At 43.7% G+C, this 19,316-nt stretch overlaps 1 protein-coding gene and 1 long non-coding RNA gene across 3 annotated transcripts in view; one reads left to right on the top strand and one right to left on the bottom strand.

Moving 5' to 3' along the window:
• Positions 1–3,424: 3,424 nt before the first annotated feature.
• Positions 3,425–13,338, bottom strand: LOC125965655 (uncharacterized). Its single transcript, XR_007479844.1, has 3 exons — positions 13,198–13,338; positions 9,013–9,063; positions 3,425–3,660 (listed from the first exon to the last, which is right to left on the bottom strand). It is a non-coding gene; the product is annotated as an uncharacterized LOC125965655 (long non-coding RNA).
• Positions 13,339–13,456: 118 nt separating this feature from the next.
• UCK2 (uridine-cytidine kinase 2) overlaps positions 13,457–19,316 on the top strand; it is a 76,973-nt gene continuing 71,113 nt past the window's right edge. The window contains exon 1 of one of the 2 annotated variants that reach the window (XM_004269699.4): positions 13,457–13,760. In XM_004269699.4, the coding sequence (XP_004269747.1) occupies positions 13,662–13,760 (99 nt within the window). In that variant the 5' untranslated portion in view covers positions 13,457–13,661. Of the gene's footprint in view, positions 13,761–13,787; positions 14,046–19,316 lie in introns of those variants that run through there. The other variant, XM_033427982.2, reaches the window with a different exon arrangement.

Below are 19,316 nucleotides of genomic sequence, written 5' to 3'. Positions count from 1 at the left end.
TATGCCTGAGTAATATTCCATTGTATGTATGTACCACATCTTCTTTATCCATTCCTCTGTTGATGGACATTTAGATTGCTTCCATGTTCTGGCTATTGTAAATAGTGCTGCAATGAACATTGGGGTGTATGTATCTTTTTGAATTATGGTTTTCTCCAGATATATGCCCAGGAGTGGGATTGCTGGATCATATGGTAGCTCTATTTTTAGTTTTTCAAGGAACCTCCATTCTGTTCTCCATAGTGGCTGTACCAATTACATTCCCACCAACAGTGTAGCAGGGTTTTCTTTTCTCCCACCCTCTCCAGCATTTATTGTTTGTAGATTTTTTTGACGATGGCCATTAGGGTTGTAATTTACAGCTAGGAAATAAAGGGTTGGGGTTTTAAAAAGCACAATGGAGATGGTTACTTACACACTGATGGAGAAGTGTATGTTACATTAAGATTTGAGATTTTAAGGTAAAATATTTACATCTGTAGTTGACACTAACCAACTGCAGTAAATGAAATGCCAAGATAGAAATATAGCGCTAAAAGTTCCTATGAGGTGTAAGAATGTAGAGAAAAATGGTAGATAAGCTACAATAGCATAATTACATAAATTCAGAGCTGGGAGGGAACTTAAGCCACCTAAAAGTCAATCCTTTCATTTAGTACATGAATAAATTAAATAACTTACAAGGTCACATAGCTCATTATTGATAATACTAGACCGTGGGCAAGGACTCCTGACTTGCTGTTTCCACCAAACCTAAAGAAGGATTGACTATCATCTAAACCAAGGAAAGGGGGGTGGTCAGAGACAATCATCTTGTTCATTGAACATGCTGGTCCAGACTGGTTCTTCAGCCTCAAAGAGCAGCAAAAATGTGGGGTCATTAGGAATGGCATTGTAGAGGAAACAGAAGAGTTCACATTCAGAATACAGTATGCAGTTCTGTGTCCACACTGGAGGAAAGATACATTAAAGCTGGAGAAAGAACCACAGGAGGAAATGAAACTGATCTGAGAGTTGGAAGAATAGTATATAAACACTCTGACATTTCAGCCTGAGCCGTTAAAAGAAAATAATTGTTGGAACTGGACCTGAAACGTTTGAAGTCAGCATAGAGGAAAATGAGACGCTTCCACAAAATAGCCCTGGACACCATTGTCAGATGTTGTCATGAATTAAATGACCCATAAGACTGATCCAGTATGATAATTACTATGGCCTTGTTTACAAAACCCTTTTTCTTGTCATTTCAATTCCCACTTGATCCCTAGAAACGCCACCAATGGAAAGGGGACAATGAATGCCTAGTTGTTTCCCTTGGTGACAGTGGTGCTTCAGGTGTCAACAGGATGACACTTACTTGGAGTCCCTCCTCTGTTGACCTTCATTTCATTCCAAATCCTGGATTATTGTGAATGAGAGACACCTCCTCCCCATCAATCATAACTGTCAACTACTGATGTCTTTTATCCATTTTCTCTTGTTGGCGTAAATAGTAATTTCATGCCTGTGAATATTTTCCTGTGTAAGTATGCCTTGATTTGTAATAGCCATAGTGAAAACTGTTTTTTATGAAACTGTCAGAGCATTCAAAAGGTAAGTGTTTTGTGTATCCAGAAATAAATAAATTATCCCTTAGTTTCCCATCTTTGGTGTGTTCCATTTCTTGCTTCAAGTTAATCAGATGTCACAGTCAACGTCTTTCTTTTCCTAGGGTTTTTTCCTTCTTTTATCTTCCCTTTTGTATTTAACTTTTAATGTTCATCTTTTGCGTATATTTTTTTAAACTCTGATATTTTCATATTTATTTGAAAGCTTAGAGGTTTTAATGGTATTAATGTGTGCATTTTCATTAGATAGCAAAAACTGACCAAATCCTCTGCTAGTGAGCAATTATTGTAAAAAACTTTGCAAAAAATATGAATTTTAAATACTGAATAATAACACTAAACTGCTAATAATGATAATCTCTAAAGGAGGGGATTAAGGAGAACTTTAACATTCTATATAAAACTTTTCTGCGTTGCTTGATTTTTATACACTAAACATCTATAACTTAAGTGAGAAAACAATTATAATAAATTATTAATAACTGAATATTGAACATGAGATATTGAGCTAATAGAAAGCTGAAGTCAATAAATATCTTTCTCAATGTAAATAGGTCTCTTAGGACCTCTTCCAAGCTAGCAAAATACTGTTTAGTTCCTGGTAGGAGATAATTTGCTGTATGGACCCTTGGTTACTATAGACAAGCATTTCTTAGGGTGAGCTCCACAAAATACTAGCTCTGCCCCTTAGTAATAGGCATACAGGAAAAAAAAGGATTCTGTGCTTTGGTAACTTTGGTAAAACACTGGTTTAAACAAACATAAATAAGTTTCTTCACTGCAGTATTTCTCAGGGTGTTTAATATGCTACTGCACAAGTGGGAACAGAGGGTATTACACAGGTTTTTCCAAACTTATTTGTTCCCAATACCTTTGTTCCTCCCAGAACTACTGTTCCAAGGCACATATTTTGGGAAACACTGCTGTAGGGTGTTCAAGAAAGAGTTCATTTCATAGTGATAGGTAATGAAGGACCCTACCCCTTCTTATTTATCACAGGATTTATCCATATATAAAGACACCCTTACTGAATGAAGTAAGTCAGACAGAGAAAGACAAATATCATATGATATGGCTTACATGTAGAATCTAAAAAAATGGTACAAGTGAACTTATTTACAAAACAGAAATAGAGTCACAGATGTAGAAAACTAACTTATGGTTATCAAGGGAGAAAGGGGGTGGGAGGGATAAATTGGGAGATTGGGACTGACATATACAAACTACTATATATAAAATAAACAACTAATAAGAACCTACTGTATAGCACAGGGAACTCTACTCAATACTCTGTAATGACTTATATGGGAAAAGAATCTAAAAAAGAGTAGACATAGGTATATGTATAACTGATTCACTTGGCTGTACAGAAGAAACTAACACAATGTTGTAAATTAACTATACTCCAACAAAAATTATTTAAAAAAAATAAAGTTACCCTGTTTGTTGCATGTCATTTTTGAGCCAGATATAGAATATTGAAGGTATAGATTTTTCCAATATTAAACTAATACATTTTTTTAACTAAACAAAACTTGTTTGTGACGGATTGTCCTTTTTATGTATTGATGGATTTAAAATTGTGGTTTACGTTCAGGATTTTTACATATTACGCTTATAAGAGAGACTAACCTTTAATCTTCCATTCTTGTAACGTGTTGTCAGGTTTCGGTGTTAAAGTTCTGCTGGTCTCATAAAATGAGTTGCTTAGTGTTCCATTGTTTTTCTTCTCTCTGGTAGAGCCTGTGAAATCTTGGTATTAACTCTCCTTTGAATGTTTGGTATAACTCACTAATGAAAGTATCAGAGCCTGGAAATTTACTTGCTGTGTTTTATTTCACTCGATAGTTTTCAGTTTTGCAAGAGAATCTCACTTCTGCAAGAGGAGTCAGGCGCCATTCAGTGTAGTGGCCACAGTCCCACAGCCTTGCCAGCAATAAGCAGTGGACTTAGTTGGGCACAAGGGAAATGCTTCAAGCAGCTCTGCCAGCTTCAAGATGACGTTCAGGTTCAGAGCAAGTGGTGAAGCAGCCAGAAATTTAACAGGGTAATTCTGGAAATGAGACACGCATAGAATAGCTGAGATAAGCTCCTCATACATCCTTGGCTGACTGAGACACTACACATGGTTAGAGAAGATCCAAGAGACCTTGGAGAGACCAGCAAAACGTAAAAGATGAGGGACACTTAAGCACAGGCTGAAACTTTGAATGCATTCCCCAGTCCACACACATATCAGTCAGCAGAGGGTAGGAGCCTAATTGGCTCAAGATGTTTGAGTACAACCTCTGCCCCAAGCATTGACTGACCAGTAAGCTATGCAGTCACAGAGGAAATCACTAGGGAGCCAGTTTAAGCAAACATAACAAATTAACAAACAAAAATAAAACAGCAGAGGCATCAGTGGCTGCACATCAGGGAGATAGATTCTGCAGTTTAAATCTAGGCATGTTATTAAACAAAAAAACCAAAACTCCAACAACTCTCAAAAATATAAAATGAAACTCAGAGTAGCTACAATATATTATCTAAAATGTCCATTTTTTTTAATCAAAAACTACTAGATACGCAAAAAAACCCAGAAAAGTTCTACCCATATAGAGAGAAAAAAGCAGTTAGAAGAAACTATGAGTGGGCCCAGCTTTTAGCTTTAGCAGGGAAACACTCCAAAGCAGCTATTATAAATATGTTCAAATAATTTTAGAAATGCTAACAATGAATCAACACAAATCAAATCTCAATAAGGAAACAGTATAAAAAGGAACAGAATGGAAATTCTAGATTTGAAAAGTATAATAACTCAAATGAAAAATTCACTAGATGGTCCCAGCAGCAGATTTGAGATGACAGAAGAAATAATCAGTGAATCTGAGGATAGACTAATAGAAATTATCCACTCCAAAGAACAGAGAAAAAAGAGGATTGAAGAAAAATAAGCAGGGTCTTAGAAACCTTGGAGTCAAGCATTCCAACTTAAATGTAATGGGAGTCCCAAAATGGGGAGAGAGAAAGGAGTAGAAAAAATATTCCAAGAAATAATGGCTGAAAACGTCCCAAATTTAATGAAAAACTTTAACTTACACATCCAAAAGCTCAATGAAATTTGAATAGGATAAACTAAAAGAAAACCACACCTAGACATATGAGGCAAATTTCTGAAAGCCAGGGACACAGAGAAAAATCTTGAAAGCAGTGAGAGAAAATGACTCATCATATATAGGGGGAAAACAATTAACTAACTAACTTCTAACTTCTCACTAGAAATACTGAAGGCCAGAAAGACAGTGGAATGACTTATTAAAAGGGCTGGGGAAGACGTAGAGAACGGACTTGAGGATACGGGGAGGAGGAAGGGTAAACTGGGACGAAGTGAGAGAGTGGCATAGACATATGTACACTATCAAACGTAAAATAGCTAGCTAGTGGGAAGCAGCCGCATAGCACAGGGAGATCAGCTCGGTGCTTTGTGACCACCTGGAGGGGTGGGATAGGGAGGGAGGGAGGGACACACAAGAGGGTAGAGATATGGGGACATAAGTATATGTATAACTGATTCACTTTGTTATAAAGCAGAAACTAACACACCATTGAAAAGCAATTATACTCCAATAAAGATGTTAAAAAAAAAAAAGGGCTGGGGAAAAAATACCATCCTCTTAACCAAGAATTCTATATCCAGTAAAACCATTCTTTGAAAAAGAAACTGAAATAAAGATATTACCAGACAAGCAAAAACTGAGAGAAGATGTTACTAGCAGACTTATTATATTATACTGTTAGATCTACTACAGATTGTCAGGCTATATAAAGAAGCAAGATCCAACTATATACTGTTCACAAGACACACACTTTAGATTCACAGACACAAAGAAGTTAAAACTAAAAGATGGAAAATGATATACCATGCAAACAGTGATCATAAGAGAGCTGGAGTGGCTTATTAATGTCAGACAAAACAGGCTTTAGGGCATAGAATATTCCTAGAGATAAATAGGGACATTTCATAATGGAAAAGGATATGTATATCCTTTATATATATCTATATATATATGACCACTCATAAATTTACATGTACTTAACAAAAGAGCCCCAACATACATGTAGCAAAAAGGGATATAACTGAAAGGAAAAATAGATAATTCAACAATTTTAGTTAGAGATTTCAACACTTCACTCTCCATATGTGGTGGCCGGGAGAAATGCCTCAAAGAACTCCACCCACAAGGAACAGACCTGACCAAGAGCCTGAGCTACTGTGCTGCATTTGCTCCCTGACTGTGCTTCCCACAGGCTACGGCCAGCCAGTTGGAATACTCCATGTCACTGGAATACTAAGGCAGGTCCATTCCTAGGAGAAATGAGGCTCTTCTTATTGTTAACTTTAACTTGAGGACTCCCAGCAGCTTGGCTGAATCTTTCTTAGTCTGCACAGTAGTCTAGCGTGCTTCTGCCCAATCTTCCTTACCCCTCTCCTTCACTCAGAGCCAGGTCTGTATTGCAGTCTGGGGTCTCTTCCAAGTTTTTCCAGCCCCCTCTTTCCTCTCAGTCATTACCCCTAATCTTCATGTGTTTAATCCCATCTTGGCATCTGCTTTTTAGAGGACCCAGATTAGCACCACTGGTACCAAGAGTGGTCCAAGAAAATAGGTGGTCAGACAGAGATTTGGAATGGCTCACTTACTGCCCAGCAGAGGAAGAAGATGCTGTCCTGGTTGGGGAATGGGACGTGGCACAAGATGGTGCCTCAGTTGCTAAAGGTTTCACTGGTGGTGGCCTGTGAAAATGCCCTGGTGGCGGAGAAAGCCGTGGCAGGAGCAATGTTTCAGGCCTTTCAGAAAATATGGGGGACCAGTGCCTACAAAGACCGGAGTTGGCTGGTTGCTGCTAAGTTGTGACATGCTATTGTTAGCAAGCAGTTAATGGTTAAGTGTGAGAGTCAGAGAACCTCTGGTAGCTTACAAAGAGGTCCTGATTGTAAGGTCGGATCTTAACAGACGGCACCGCGAAACAGAGGAAAGCTTCAAGTGAGCTTTATTAGGGAGCGCTCCCGGGCCAGGTTCACTGGTCCGAGAGAAAGGGGCCAGAGAAGTCGCACCCGGGCGAGGGTTGGGCAAGATTTTATAGGGGAGGAAGGGAAAGGGGTGTGGTGAATCTGGGAGGGCGCAGGGTATTCCTTATTTGGTGGCCTCTTCGGGTATCCTGGGGGACCGTTAGTCCCGCCCCTCGAAAGGCGGTAAGGCTGGGCTGGGTTCGAAGTCCCCAGGTCAGTTTCTGGAACTGGGTGGTCCGGAATGTCTCCAGGGCAGTTTCTGGAACTGGGTGGTCCGGAGAGTTTCGGTCTGATGCAACCTGTGAATCGGATTGTGTTCCCCTACCTCGGTCCAGTTGGCCTTACACTGATCTTTTGCAGTAGAAGTGCAGGCACATTTGAGCAGCAGGCTGAAGACCTAGTTGTTAGAGGCTCAGAGCTCAGTAGCTGTTTACACTGGTCAGCCAAGGCAGGACCGGTAGGAAAATGTCAGGGCCTTGGTGATAAAAACCTAGGATCCTAAAATATGGGTGGGGACATCTGGATGGGTGCCTTTGAGGATATTGCCTTGGCAACCACCATGCCCCCCAGGGCCCTCTGTGCGCGCAGAGATGGCCCATATTCCTTAAAAAGAGATTAACACTTCCATTGTGCTGGCAATAGGTGCTCTCCTCAGAAGCTGTCCTCACCCCCACCACCTCCCCTGGCCACCAGGATGAAAACTGGGGCTATGTCAGGCCTGAGTAAATTATACGCAAAATTCTACTTGTGTGTGTATGTGTGTGTGTTCCTGGGGAATCGCCTCCTTTTTTTAGCTTTCTCAGTCTGTGACTAAAAATATTTCTGAAACACTAGGTTCCATCACTCAAAGCCTTAGGCCTCTTTGCCACCAGAAACAGCTGTAATTTCATTATGAAGCAGATTTGAACTAATTTTCTCTCCTAATGATCTGGGGAGAGGTTGCTTCGGGATACCAAAGTAACTTTTCAGCAACATACCATTTGAACTCTGAGCAAAAACTAACCTGCTAAATCTGCAATCTCATTTAGCCTCCAACACCAATTAGCACCTCAGTCCATCACCCTGAGGAGAGTCAAACCTGCCATCCTTGGCCACCAGTCTAAATACAAGCCAAGCCACCAGACTAAATGTAGCTACTGCTCTGAGGTTGATGCCATTAGCTGTACTGTCCTCTGCTTCTGTTGACAATTACCAGGGCTGGGACTGGGGTGAGGCAAGGAAGGCATCTAGAGCAAACACGTAAAGAAGACTTCTTTTTAAGTTCCACCCTACGCTAGCACTTCCTCCATCCAAGAGTCAGAGCCTCCTTACATTTTGCACCCTAGGGGGTCTCCCTTGTGTCATGCTAATCCCCAGCACTGTACGTCACCAACCAGGAGGCATCCATTATGGTGTAATGGACAGAGCATCAGCCCCAGGGTGGAGGGGGGAGGGGTAGAAGTAGAAGTAGATTAATTACAGAGAAAGTGACCTTGTAGCTAATTGAGGAAGGTGAAGGAAGTCATTGTAGAAAAGTGGGATGGGCAGGGTGGTAATCTGGTGATAGGAAAAGAAGCAAAGGGTCAGATGCAGGTCTGGGATAAGACCTGGGAACAAAATGAAGCTAAATGGCTAAGAACAAGGAGAGTGAACAAAATAGTGATGCTGGGAGCTGGCTGGGCAAGACAACTGAACTCCTTATTTTATTTAAAGTCTTATTTTCGTAGAATCACACTAGAAAATCCTGTTATAAGGTAGGGAGAGAAAATCAGAAAATCCCTATAGAACTAAAATCTATATGTTAATGTTTTCAAAGTCTGGGAAGACTTCTGTGGGCATGTGGGATTTCTGAAGTTGGCTAAAATTTAAGAGCCCTTGTATGACTATTCTTTTTCTGAGGAAGGGGACGAGCACATGGGCAAAAATCAATATACTGAATTTAACAAAATTAACAACTTGCATTTGGGTACTGTTTTGTAGGTTACAAAGTCCTCTGACCATGTCTTTTTAGTTCTCAAGTCTTTTTTCTGTGCCTTTGCCATTTCTGTTCCCAATTCTGAAAAATCTCTTACCCCTCCTAGACTGCAGGTTGAGACTTAATTTCTGAAACTGCTCTGAGATATAATTTACATACCATACAATTCACCAACTTAGTGATTCAATGAGGTTCTTAGGCAAAAGTTGTGCAACCATCATGACAATTAATTTTAGAACATTTCCATTACCCTAAGAAAGATATCCTGGACCCATTGGTCGCCACTCCCTATTTATCCCCCAACTTCTCTAGCTGTAGGCAAGCTCTACCTGTAGTTACCTATTCTGGACGTTATATTTCATTTTTAGTTTAAAGTGTCCTTGGGGATTAGGAGTCCTTACCTTTGGAATTCCTAATCTCTAAATGGTATGACTCTTGCAATAATCAGGGACCTGTGACAGAAATAGGAGGGAAAGAGAAATGATATTTAACAACCACTATATGCATATCGATATAGATTCATTATTTTCACAACCATCCTATGAGCCAGGTACCATTTAACAGCTGAAGAAACCAAGGATTATAGAAAGTAAGTAACTTGCCAAAGGTTACAAAGTTAGTAACAAAGCAAGGATGTAAAGCTTGCTTTTCTGACTAGAGCTCACACTGTCTTTGTTCCACTAAATCAGTAGTTCTCAAACTTCGGTGGGCACTAGAGTCAAGTGGAGGGTTTATGAAAGACAAATTGCTTGGCCCCTCCCACAGACTTTCAGGTTTATTACCTCTGGGGTGGGGCCCATGGACTTGCCTTCAGAGGCTGCTGAAGCTGCTCTTTCTGGGACTGTGCTATATCCTGCTGCTTAACAGTATCTGAGAACAGGATTGATTAAGATCACAGAGCCAGATGCTGAAGTAGCTTTCATATCATCTGGTCATCTTTCCAGAACAGTACTTATGACCTGTCAAAGCAATTGCTGATTGATAAAAGGCAGGAGGTAGTTGGAAAGGCAAAACAGGGAGCTAACATGCTGCAGAAGACATACTGAAGTGTGAGAACATTTTTTTCTGGTTGGGAAATGTGATAAGCAATTAGCGAGTTAGCTATGGTGCATGAAGCACCTAGAGGTAGCATTTGTCAGCTGGATGCAAAATGTAAGGTTGCTTGTCTAGTTCAGAACTATAGCTGCTTTAAGGAGAAAAGGCAGGCAGATAGAGGACTGTCAACAGCAAGGTCTTTTCTCCTTCTTTGGCTACAGCTATAGTTGCACACTCATGCTGACTTCATTCCCAAATGTTAACTAGGCCAGAGCTTGATCAGACTGAAATCTGAATTTATATTAAAAACATTCTCACAGATAGTGAGAAAATGTGTTCCCTTGAATCTGTTCTAGCTCTGGATTTTATTGAAAATGTTTGCTTTTTTTTTTTCTTAGTGGGAGGGGAAAGAGGGCATCTGGAAATCACTTAATCCAGAATCTGCAGTGTAATTGCTAGAGGAGGCTCAAACATGATTTGAACATCCCTAGCTGTGGGATTTGGTGACCAGGCTCCCAAGAGAGGATGACACAGCACAGGGAATAGCACAGACAGCCTGCCTTGCTTTTTAGAGAGCAAAGATGCAAAAGTCCTTGCTCAGGTCACCAGTGCTGAGAATACTCTTAATAATTTAAATGGACAAGGGGAACTTCCTTATGTGTAGGTGAGCCTGCCCTAGAGACAGAATAGAGAAAAAACAGCAAAGTGAAAACAGGGAGTGCAGAGTGCAGCTGGATTAGGCCTTTATATAGATAGCTTTTGTTTTTTTTCAGAGCACTTTTTTTTTAAGTTATTTATGTATTTATTTTTGGCTGTGTTGGGTCTTCGTTGTTGCGCGTGGGCTTTCCCTAGTGGTGAGCAGGGGCTACTCTTTGTTGTGGCGTGCAGTGGCTTCTCTTGTTGCAGAGCACGGGCTCTAGGCACACGGGCTTAAAGTGGTTGTGGCACGCGGGCTCAGTAGTTGTGGCTTGCAGGCTCTAGACCTCAGGCTCTGTAGCTGTGGCGCACAGGCTTAGCTGCTCCGCGGCATGTGGGATCTTCCCGGACCAGGGATGGAACCTGTGTTCCCTGCATTGGCAGGCAGATTCTTAACCACTGTGCCACCAGGAAAGTCCCCAGAGCACTTTTATGTATATTAACTCATGTCAAATATTATTATTATTAAACAGGGTGCAGATAAGTGTAATGAGTAGCTCAGTTAATGAGTTAGCTTAACTAGTTAATAGATGCACGTACTAGGATTAGAGGTAGACAGTTACTTGGAATGCCAGGAAAACAAAATATTTAGAAATAATAGTAACCACATAAATGCAATCTAGGGAAAACCACATTTCCTTCCAAAGTGGTGGAAGTGAAGTTTACTTGTTGGTATTTTCTTACCTCTTTCATATTTGTTCATTCATTCATCCATCCATTCATTCAACAAACATGTATTGAGCGCTTCCTATTTCCAATTATTTTGCTCTGTGGGCCTTGGGAATGTAGAAATGAGATATGGTGTCCATTCATTCAACAAATATTTATGAAGGTCCTACTGTGTCTCAGAAATTGTTTTAGGTGCTAGGGATATAGTAGTTAAAAACAGACAAACAGGGGCTTCCCTGGTGGCACAGTGGTTAAGAATCCACCTGCCAATGCAGGGGACATGGGTTCGAGCCCTGGTTGGGGAAGATCCCACATGCCGCAGAGCAACTAAGCCCGTGCACCACAACTACAGAGCCTGCGCTCTAGAGCCCGCGAACCACAACTAATGAAGCCCTCGTGCCTAGAGCCCGTGCTCTGCAGCAAGAGAAGACACCACAGTGAGAAGCCCGCGCACCGAAGCGAAGAGTGGGCCCCGCTCAGCAACAAAGACCCGACACAGCCAAAAATAAATTAATTAATTAAATAAATTAAAAAAGAAAAGATTAAAAAAAAACTAGACAGACAAAGCAAGAAATGTATAAACCAGTTTGTTGTAACAAAGGGAAACAAGCTATAATAAAAATAATAAAAATGTGATAGAGGATAGGTAGACAACTAGTGTGATGAAACAAGTATAGTACAATGTTAACAGCAGAATCTAGGTGGTGGCTATATCAGTGTTTACTGTAAAATCTTTCAACTGTATGTCTGAAAATTCTTATGATAAAATATTGTAGAAGAAAGTTATAGGAATGATAAAAAAAAGGCAGAGATTTGGGGAAAGTTCATGGAGGACATGGCAGTGTTTTATCCTCTTCTTCCTCTCAGCTACCTAATATCCCCTTAGCTATGAGTCCATCAACTTCCAAATTCCAATAGGCCTTGTCTTGGGCTGTGAAGAGCTCTGCAAAAGTCCTTGAAGATCTTATCTTTTTAGTGGAGAAAAACTTGGAGGAGGAGAAGCAGACACATGAATCAGCTAAAACTCACCCACCCCACAGGCATTTGATAAGGCACCCTTCTAGCTAACCTCCCCCAAATGCCTGCCTCTGGGTACCAGGTAGCTGCGTTCCCCAGCTTAGTTTCCTGTCTGAGCTTCTGTGGAGTTTGGTTTTGGATGGTTACCTGAAATATATAAAAAGTGAAGCGAACATTTGTTTTTTCTAATACTCAATTTTCTTTAGTAATTTTTTTTCAAAATAATTCTGAATTTTAGGTAACACTAAGTTTTGAAAGAGAATGCTATAGACTTAACTTCTCCTTTAGACTGTAGGACCCCCATCAGCTCATATATACCAGTCCCAGGTTCACAGGGGCAGCGGCTGTGACTAGTCTAGTCCTCCCTCTCTCCCCTGTGCCCAAACGAAGCTTCCCTTTCCAGTTTCAGCCCTTTAGGGGCTTTTCCTCATAGATCATTTATATAGGGTCTTGTACCTGTGCAGGGTACCACGTTAAGTACTTTAAATACAATAGTTCATTTAATATAATAATCTTAGCATGTAACTGCCATTATTATTCCCATTTAACAGATGAGAACATTGAGCAAGGGAGATTAAGTAACTTGCTCAGGGAACTGCAAGTCAATGCAGAAATCTGGCTCCAGAGGTGGCGCTGTTCTGAGTCATCAGCAGCGACTGCCTTTGTAACCAAGTGCCTAATTCCCCATCTCTGAGAAACCAGTTCACTTAAAGGTATTAATAAGTCAACGTGACATTAAGCATCATTTATCGTTTCCACAGCCCTAACTCCACAGGAACCTCAGTGTTTGGGATTTCAAACTACGGTTAGAAAGGGCGTTGATGTTAGGAGGGAGGGCTTCCCTCAGATGAGCTCCTCAAATTACCTTTCTCTAGGAAGGACTCCAGAGAGTCGCCGTTTAAGGAGGATGGTGTTTGGGGGTTTCCAAGAGAGGAAATATTTAAAGCCAGAGGCTGACATATTATTTTGGCAAACGGGATGGGAAAAAGAAATCTCATTTTCGCAACACAAGTTTTTAGTCTGGATAATGGGTAAATGACATTAACTCTTTGTTTCATCTTAACCTTCCAAGCTTGTTCTAATTTTGCTTCTCAAACCTGAGGCATCTCCTCCATTATTTGATCTGTCCTTTTAGCTTTTTATCCCTTTTGAAATAGGTGGGAGCATACCCAATTAAAACGCAGAAGGCTCCTTTCTTTTCCCTTGGTCCCGCCGCAGGTCGTCGTCGCGGAAAGGGTTAACCAGGCGGGTTGGGAGAAGGGTCGGGCTCATACCTTTCCCAGAGACCCCAGGCGGCGGCGGCGGGGCCCGGGAGGGGCGGAGGCTGGGGCAGACGCCTCGCCGCCGCTGCCTCGGCGAATAGCAGTGCGCTGTCCGCCCGGATTGGAGCAGCAGCATCACGCTGACCTCTGCCTGGGATGTAAACCGGGGCGGCCACAGCGGGCAGAGGAAGGCTCTCGGCTCCTTCGGGAAAGCCAGCTCCAGCACCGGGATCCGAGCGGTGCGCAGGGAGCCGCGTCAGCCTCGACCTGGGCAGCGCCCAGCGGAGGCTGCGGGAAGCGGAGGGAGCCCGGCGCGGGCGGGGAGCGTGCGTCCGTTCGCACAGGCAGCGGGAGGAGGGGCGGCGCGAGCCATGGCTGGGGACAGCGAGCAGACCCTGCAGAACCACCAGCAGCCCAACGGCGGCGAGCCCTTCCTGATCGGCGTTAGCGGGGGCACGGCCAGCGGCAAGGTACGGCGGGGCCCCGGGGCCGCTCTCTCTTCTCCTCCCCACCTCTCCCCACCCCGGCCGGGGCCCGGCGGCGCCGCATGTGGCCGGCGGCCGCGGGCCATGTCAGTTCCTGCAGCCACCGCGTGGCCCGCGCGCCTCCGCTGCTGGCCGCGCTCCAGCGCAGAGTCTTCCCCGCGCAGACTCCGGGCGCCGCGGCAGCGGATGGGCGGCCGGGGACTCGGGCCATCTGAGGTTCCAGGGGTACTCCGGCCACCGATCACAGGGCTGGCACGCTCCCCGGCGGCGGTAATTCGTGGCCGGGGTCCTATGGGGGAGGGGCAGAGAAAGCGGATGCTTATTGTTTTGCAAGTCCGTCGTGGGGGAGAGGGCTTTAAGCGGGGTCCTCTACGAATCCCCGGTACACCCGTCTTCCCTCGGCCTGGCGTTGATGTGCTCGCCCGGCGACGCAACCCCGGTGCCGGGTCGGAGCGAGCCGGGTAGCCCGACCGGGAGGGCTGCGAGAACGTGACGCGGCGTCCCGGGGAAGGGGAGCCCCACTTGGGCTGGACGCCGGTGCCGGGCACTGCAGAGGTTTTCGGGTAAAATCCCGAGAGCCAAATAGGCGAGGTGACATCAGTGAAATGATCATAGTCGGGGCTTCTCTTTTTGGGGGGTTTTAAGAGGAAATGCGGTCGGCTTCAATGAGAAAGTTGTGCTGGCCCCATGCTCTTAGATGTCTGGGGCCGTACGCGTCTTGCATCCGCGGAAGGAGGTCGTTCTCTGGCTGTCTGACTCCTCTAGGAGCCTGCTTTCTTTGTTTTTTCAGCAAGGCAAGGAGAGACTAGGGATATGCTTTCTTAGCTTTGCCCGCGGCTTTTTCTGCAGGTGGAGAAGGGTAGAGTCCTCTCAGATAGTTTTCTTTGCTCCCCTGCCTTTAAGATGTGGCTACTTGTTTACCCTACTGTTACCCTACTGTTTAACAAGTTCATTTGGTGCCCGGGCTCCTCAAGGGGAGCTTGCGAGAAATAGGTGCTGCGCGCTGGGTTTGGCGAGGTGGGATGATGCCTCCTAGGGTCAGGGAGAGCGGAGCAGGAAGGCTGGTTGGCGCCATGAGAAGCGAGCCACGAGGTTTTTGCTCCGGAGCAGACTCTGCCGTAGCCCCTCCTCCATTTTGGTTTTACATTTTTCCCTCCAGGTCTGGACTACTTTGGCGCCCGGGGCCCAGGCACGGCAGCTCGCGCTATGGAACTTCTTTATTGATTAGTTAATCTCGACTGTAGCCCCCAGGGCTTGGGATCTGCCTGCTTTATGTCCCAGAAGTTTATGTTGAATTTGCCCCTGGTTGAATGCCTTTTTTAATTTTTAAGAATTTTACATGTTTTTTATTGGTACTATTACTAGTAAGTCAAAGCCAAACCAGGATGCCAGCTCTTTTAGGAAATGTACCTGTTATATTAGAATTTTCTCAGTCCCCCTCCGCACCCCCCCCCGCCCTTTCCATAGTATATTCGTGTTATGTGGGACCTTTTTTGTTGTTGATGGCCGTATTCCCAGCGCTCCTAGCACGATGCCTGGCACATAGTTGGACCCAAATATTAACCTGAGATCCAGCCCTTCTAGGGGGGAGGAGACCGAAACTGGCAGATGAGTGTAGCATTTAGAAACAAAATGACCTTGGTAATCATCTAAATAATTTAGTCACTACAGAGGCGGAAACTAAGATCCTAAAAGGTGAACTAACTCGCTTCTTATTATTGTGCGTTCCTCAATCATCACCTTTTCTCAGTGGATAATCAGTATAAATGTGTTATTTCTGTAACGTGTCAAGTAGGAGCTAGGAATGAGCCATTAAGGGAACTCTTAACTCTGCTGTCCCTATTTCTCATCAAGGAGGAAGATACTCCTAAGAAAGGGTCTATTTTCATGCAGTTTTTAAAGCATGTTGTATCTTTTGGGCATTAACAAATACTTTGTCATTGTAAGATTTTATAATTTTTTTGTTATTAAGAAAAAGTCCAAAGGAGCATTGGATTTCAAAAATTCTTTACTGCAGTCAGTTTGCTGCAATTATGTCTTGATTCTTTAGTCCAGTCCTTAGTGCCTTTTCTCCAAGGAATTTGAAGTTTTTGTTTTTGTTTTTGTTTTTTTTTAAAGGATGGTCAGCATTAACAAACTGGACCTCCTTTGGAAGTCTGAACATTGTGGTACAGGAGGGCCTGGAAGCAAAGTCGATACTCTACCCCCTGCATATTTGCTCTGTGCCTGTTAAAGGAATTTGGGAGAAGGCAAAGGGCCCAAGGACATCAACAAAAAAGGACAGTTTTAGAGCTAGAAGGAACCTCGGAGGCCCTGGAGTCCAACACTTCATCTCATCACTTACGGATGAGAAAAATAATGAATTCAGATCATATATTTGTCCCAGCTATTGGCCTTGTTTAAGAAGAATTGACTAAGGCATGCCCGGAGAACACAAGTTTACACTTTCAACCTGGAAAGGGGCTACTTGGAAATGGCTACAGAATGGTTTCAGAGGTACTTGACCCAAAAGGAAATGGAAATGCAGATTGCTTTGTACTCAGTGGCCTGGCAATATAGATCTTGATTGCTTTCTCCCCTCCTTTATAAGAGAAAACAACTCCCTGTTCAGCTTCTCTTGAGAGCTCTAATTTTTCTCAATGTTGTTGTTGCCCTGAGTTAACAAGTATTTTATCTTAGCCTAAATTAGTTTGGTTGTAGAAGGCAAAAAATAGCGATTGTGGTCCATATATTACATTTTTGTTTGTTTGTTTTGGCCATGCCACACAGCATGTGGGATCTTAGTTCCCCCACCAGGGATCGAACGCGCACCCCCTGCATTGGAAGCGTAGGGTCTTAACCACTGGACCGCCAGGGAAGTCCCATACATCACATTAAAGTTTGTTTTATACATGAAGATTAATTAGGACTCTAGAGTAAGCTTTGCTAGGCTGACATGGCAAATCATTCTTAAAAACTCACCTTAAAATTGTGGTGGGGGCTTCCCTGGTGGCGCAGTGGTTGAGAGTCCGCCTGCAGATGCAGGGGACACGGGTTCGTGCCCCGGTCCGGGAGGATCCCACATGCCGCAGAGCGGCTGGGCCCGTGAGCCATGGCCGCTGAGCCTGCGCGTCCAGAGCCTGTGCTCCGCAACGGGAGAGGCCACAACAGTGAGAGGCCCGCGTACCGCAAAAAAAAAAAAAAAAAAAATCACATTCTCGTATTTCCTCCTAAAGGACAAGTCTAAGAGAGCAAGAAGTAACACTGGATGGGGAAAAAAAACAGTTTAAACTTCTTTACCTGAATATATATCCATGACTTTAGGTGCCATTCCCTCTCCTCTTTATTTTTGCTGTTTACTGCGCTGTGACTTCTTCGCCAATTAAAATAGCTTCTCAGTCTGCACTGCCATCAGAGCGGTCTTCCTTAGTGTAGCTCTGACTGTGCCACTCTCCTTTTTGGAAACCTTGGATGCCTCTTCACTGCCCAGGCTATAGGTCAGATATTTCAGCACAGTGCACATCCCCCTGGCCCCCAAATGTGGTCCCAGACTATTTATTTATTAAAAAAAATTTTTTTAAATAAATTTATTTATTTATCTATGGCTGTGTTGGGTCTTCCTTGCTGTGCGTTCAGGCTTTCTCTAGTTGCAAGTGAGCGGGGGCTACTCTTTGTTGCAGTGTGTCGGCTTCTCATCGTGGTGGCTTCTCTTGTTGTGGAGCACAGGCTGTAGGCGCGCAGGCTTCAGTAGTTGTGGCTTGCGGGCTGATAGAGCACAGGCTCAGTAGTTGTGACGCATGGGTTTAGTTGCTCCTCGGCATGTGGGATCTTCCCGGACCAGGGCTCAAATTCTGTGTCCCCTGCATTGGCAGGCAGATTTCTAACCACTGTGCCACCAGGGAAGTCCCACCAGACTATTTTTCCACTCTTTGTCCCGCTTCCCCACACCCAAATGCACACACACACATCTGTGGAACTTCTTTCATTTATACTTTTGCTCCTGGTCTTCTCTCTGGAATGGCCTCTAATCCTTTCAAGGTTTCAGTTTTGTTAATACTTCCCCCAGGGAACTTTGTTATCCATTTTCTTAATCAGAATTATTTTTTGTCTCTAATGCTTCCATAGTTTCACCACATTTTGCCTAGTGCTGGGGTTATTTGTTGACTGCTTCCCCCGCTATAGTAAAAGTTCTATAAGAGCGTCTCATTTATTTCTGCCTTAATGACCATTACAGTGTTTGATACAGTGTTTGTTGAACTGAGTTAGGCAGACCATCATTTGTAATTATCCTTTTATTCTTTTAATTCATAAGACTATTTGAATTAGGCTTTGAAGCCACAGTTGAAACCATGTTTAACTGTGCTATTCGTGTTGCAGTGACTAGACAGTAAAAAACCCCGCTGAACCCTAATACTGTACATTGGTATTGCTTATTCAGAGCCTAGCATTTAATTAGTATGTACTAAATGAACATTTGTTGAATGTCATTGTGAAGAATACTGTATTATGAGGAAGTCAGGTCATAAGGAAATATGAGAGAAAGTCTGTCAGTATTTTATAGTTGCAAGCTGCTTAAACAGCTCATCAAGCCAATTTATCATTAAAGCATTTCCTTATCTCTTCCTTTTGAAGTGGGGCAGGTGTCTTCCCCACTGATGGATAACATGGGAAGGTGTTAGGAGAATTTTTGACTTGCCTGAGGTCATGTAGCTAGTAAGTGATAGAACTTGGATTGGAATCCAGGTTTTTCCTTTACTAAAGCTATGCCTGTTTTGAACTTTCTCCACAAGCAGGGACCAGCCCTCGGACGTATTTTGAGGGAGGTCAGTAGGACAGTGTATGAATAATACAGACCAAGAGAGGACATTGCAGTCCCCTCAGAGGTGGGGGCTGTCACCTCAGCTCTGCCTGACCATGAGTCAGCATCTGCTTTTGGAGCGCTCTGGAATGCTCCCTGGACCTCCGGCTCCGACTCCCATTGCTGGGTTCCTGGAACCTCGGCAGCCATCCCCATCCGGCCAGATCACTCATTCCGCACCCTCCCTCCATCAGGTGCTCCCAGAACCATGGGACTGCTTTGGTTCTTTTGCTGTTTTTCTCGGAGCTGGCATTGTCTGCTTTGTACCGCCTCAAGCTGCTGCCTGGGAGGTCTGACGGGATCTGGCCCTGCTGACCTCCTGCCACTCTCCCCTTTGCTCTCGATTCCAGCCACATCCCCAGCTTGGCCCATCATGTTTCCCCCTGCCCAGGGCTCTTCACACTTGCTGTTTGCTCTGCCTGAAATTCCCCTCTTGTTCATTGTGCCAGTGCCTAGCACATGCCTGCCAGAATGAAGCCCAAGCAGCAGGTCTTGCTGCTGCTGCCTTTCCTCAGCTGCTGCCTCATTTCTTGTTGGAAAGTCTTTGAAGTGTGTTTCTGATGCACACTGTCTGTGGTCACCTAACTCCAGCTCACTGTACCTGTAGCATTTGCTTAGGTCTTCTGCCTGATATTATTTCTTTCTTATTTTTTTTAAACATTCCCACCAACAGTGTAGGAGGGTTCCCTTTTCTCCAGCATTTG

Source organism: Orcinus orca, chromosome 1 (assembly GCF_937001465.1).
Source record: "Orcinus orca chromosome 1, mOrcOrc1.1, whole genome shotgun sequence".
NCBI classification, from domain to species: domain Eukaryota; kingdom Metazoa; phylum Chordata; class Mammalia; order Artiodactyla; family Delphinidae; genus Orcinus; species Orcinus orca.
The sequence above is the reverse complement of the archived record's forward strand: the minus strand, read 5'-3'. Positions and strand labels throughout refer to the sequence as shown.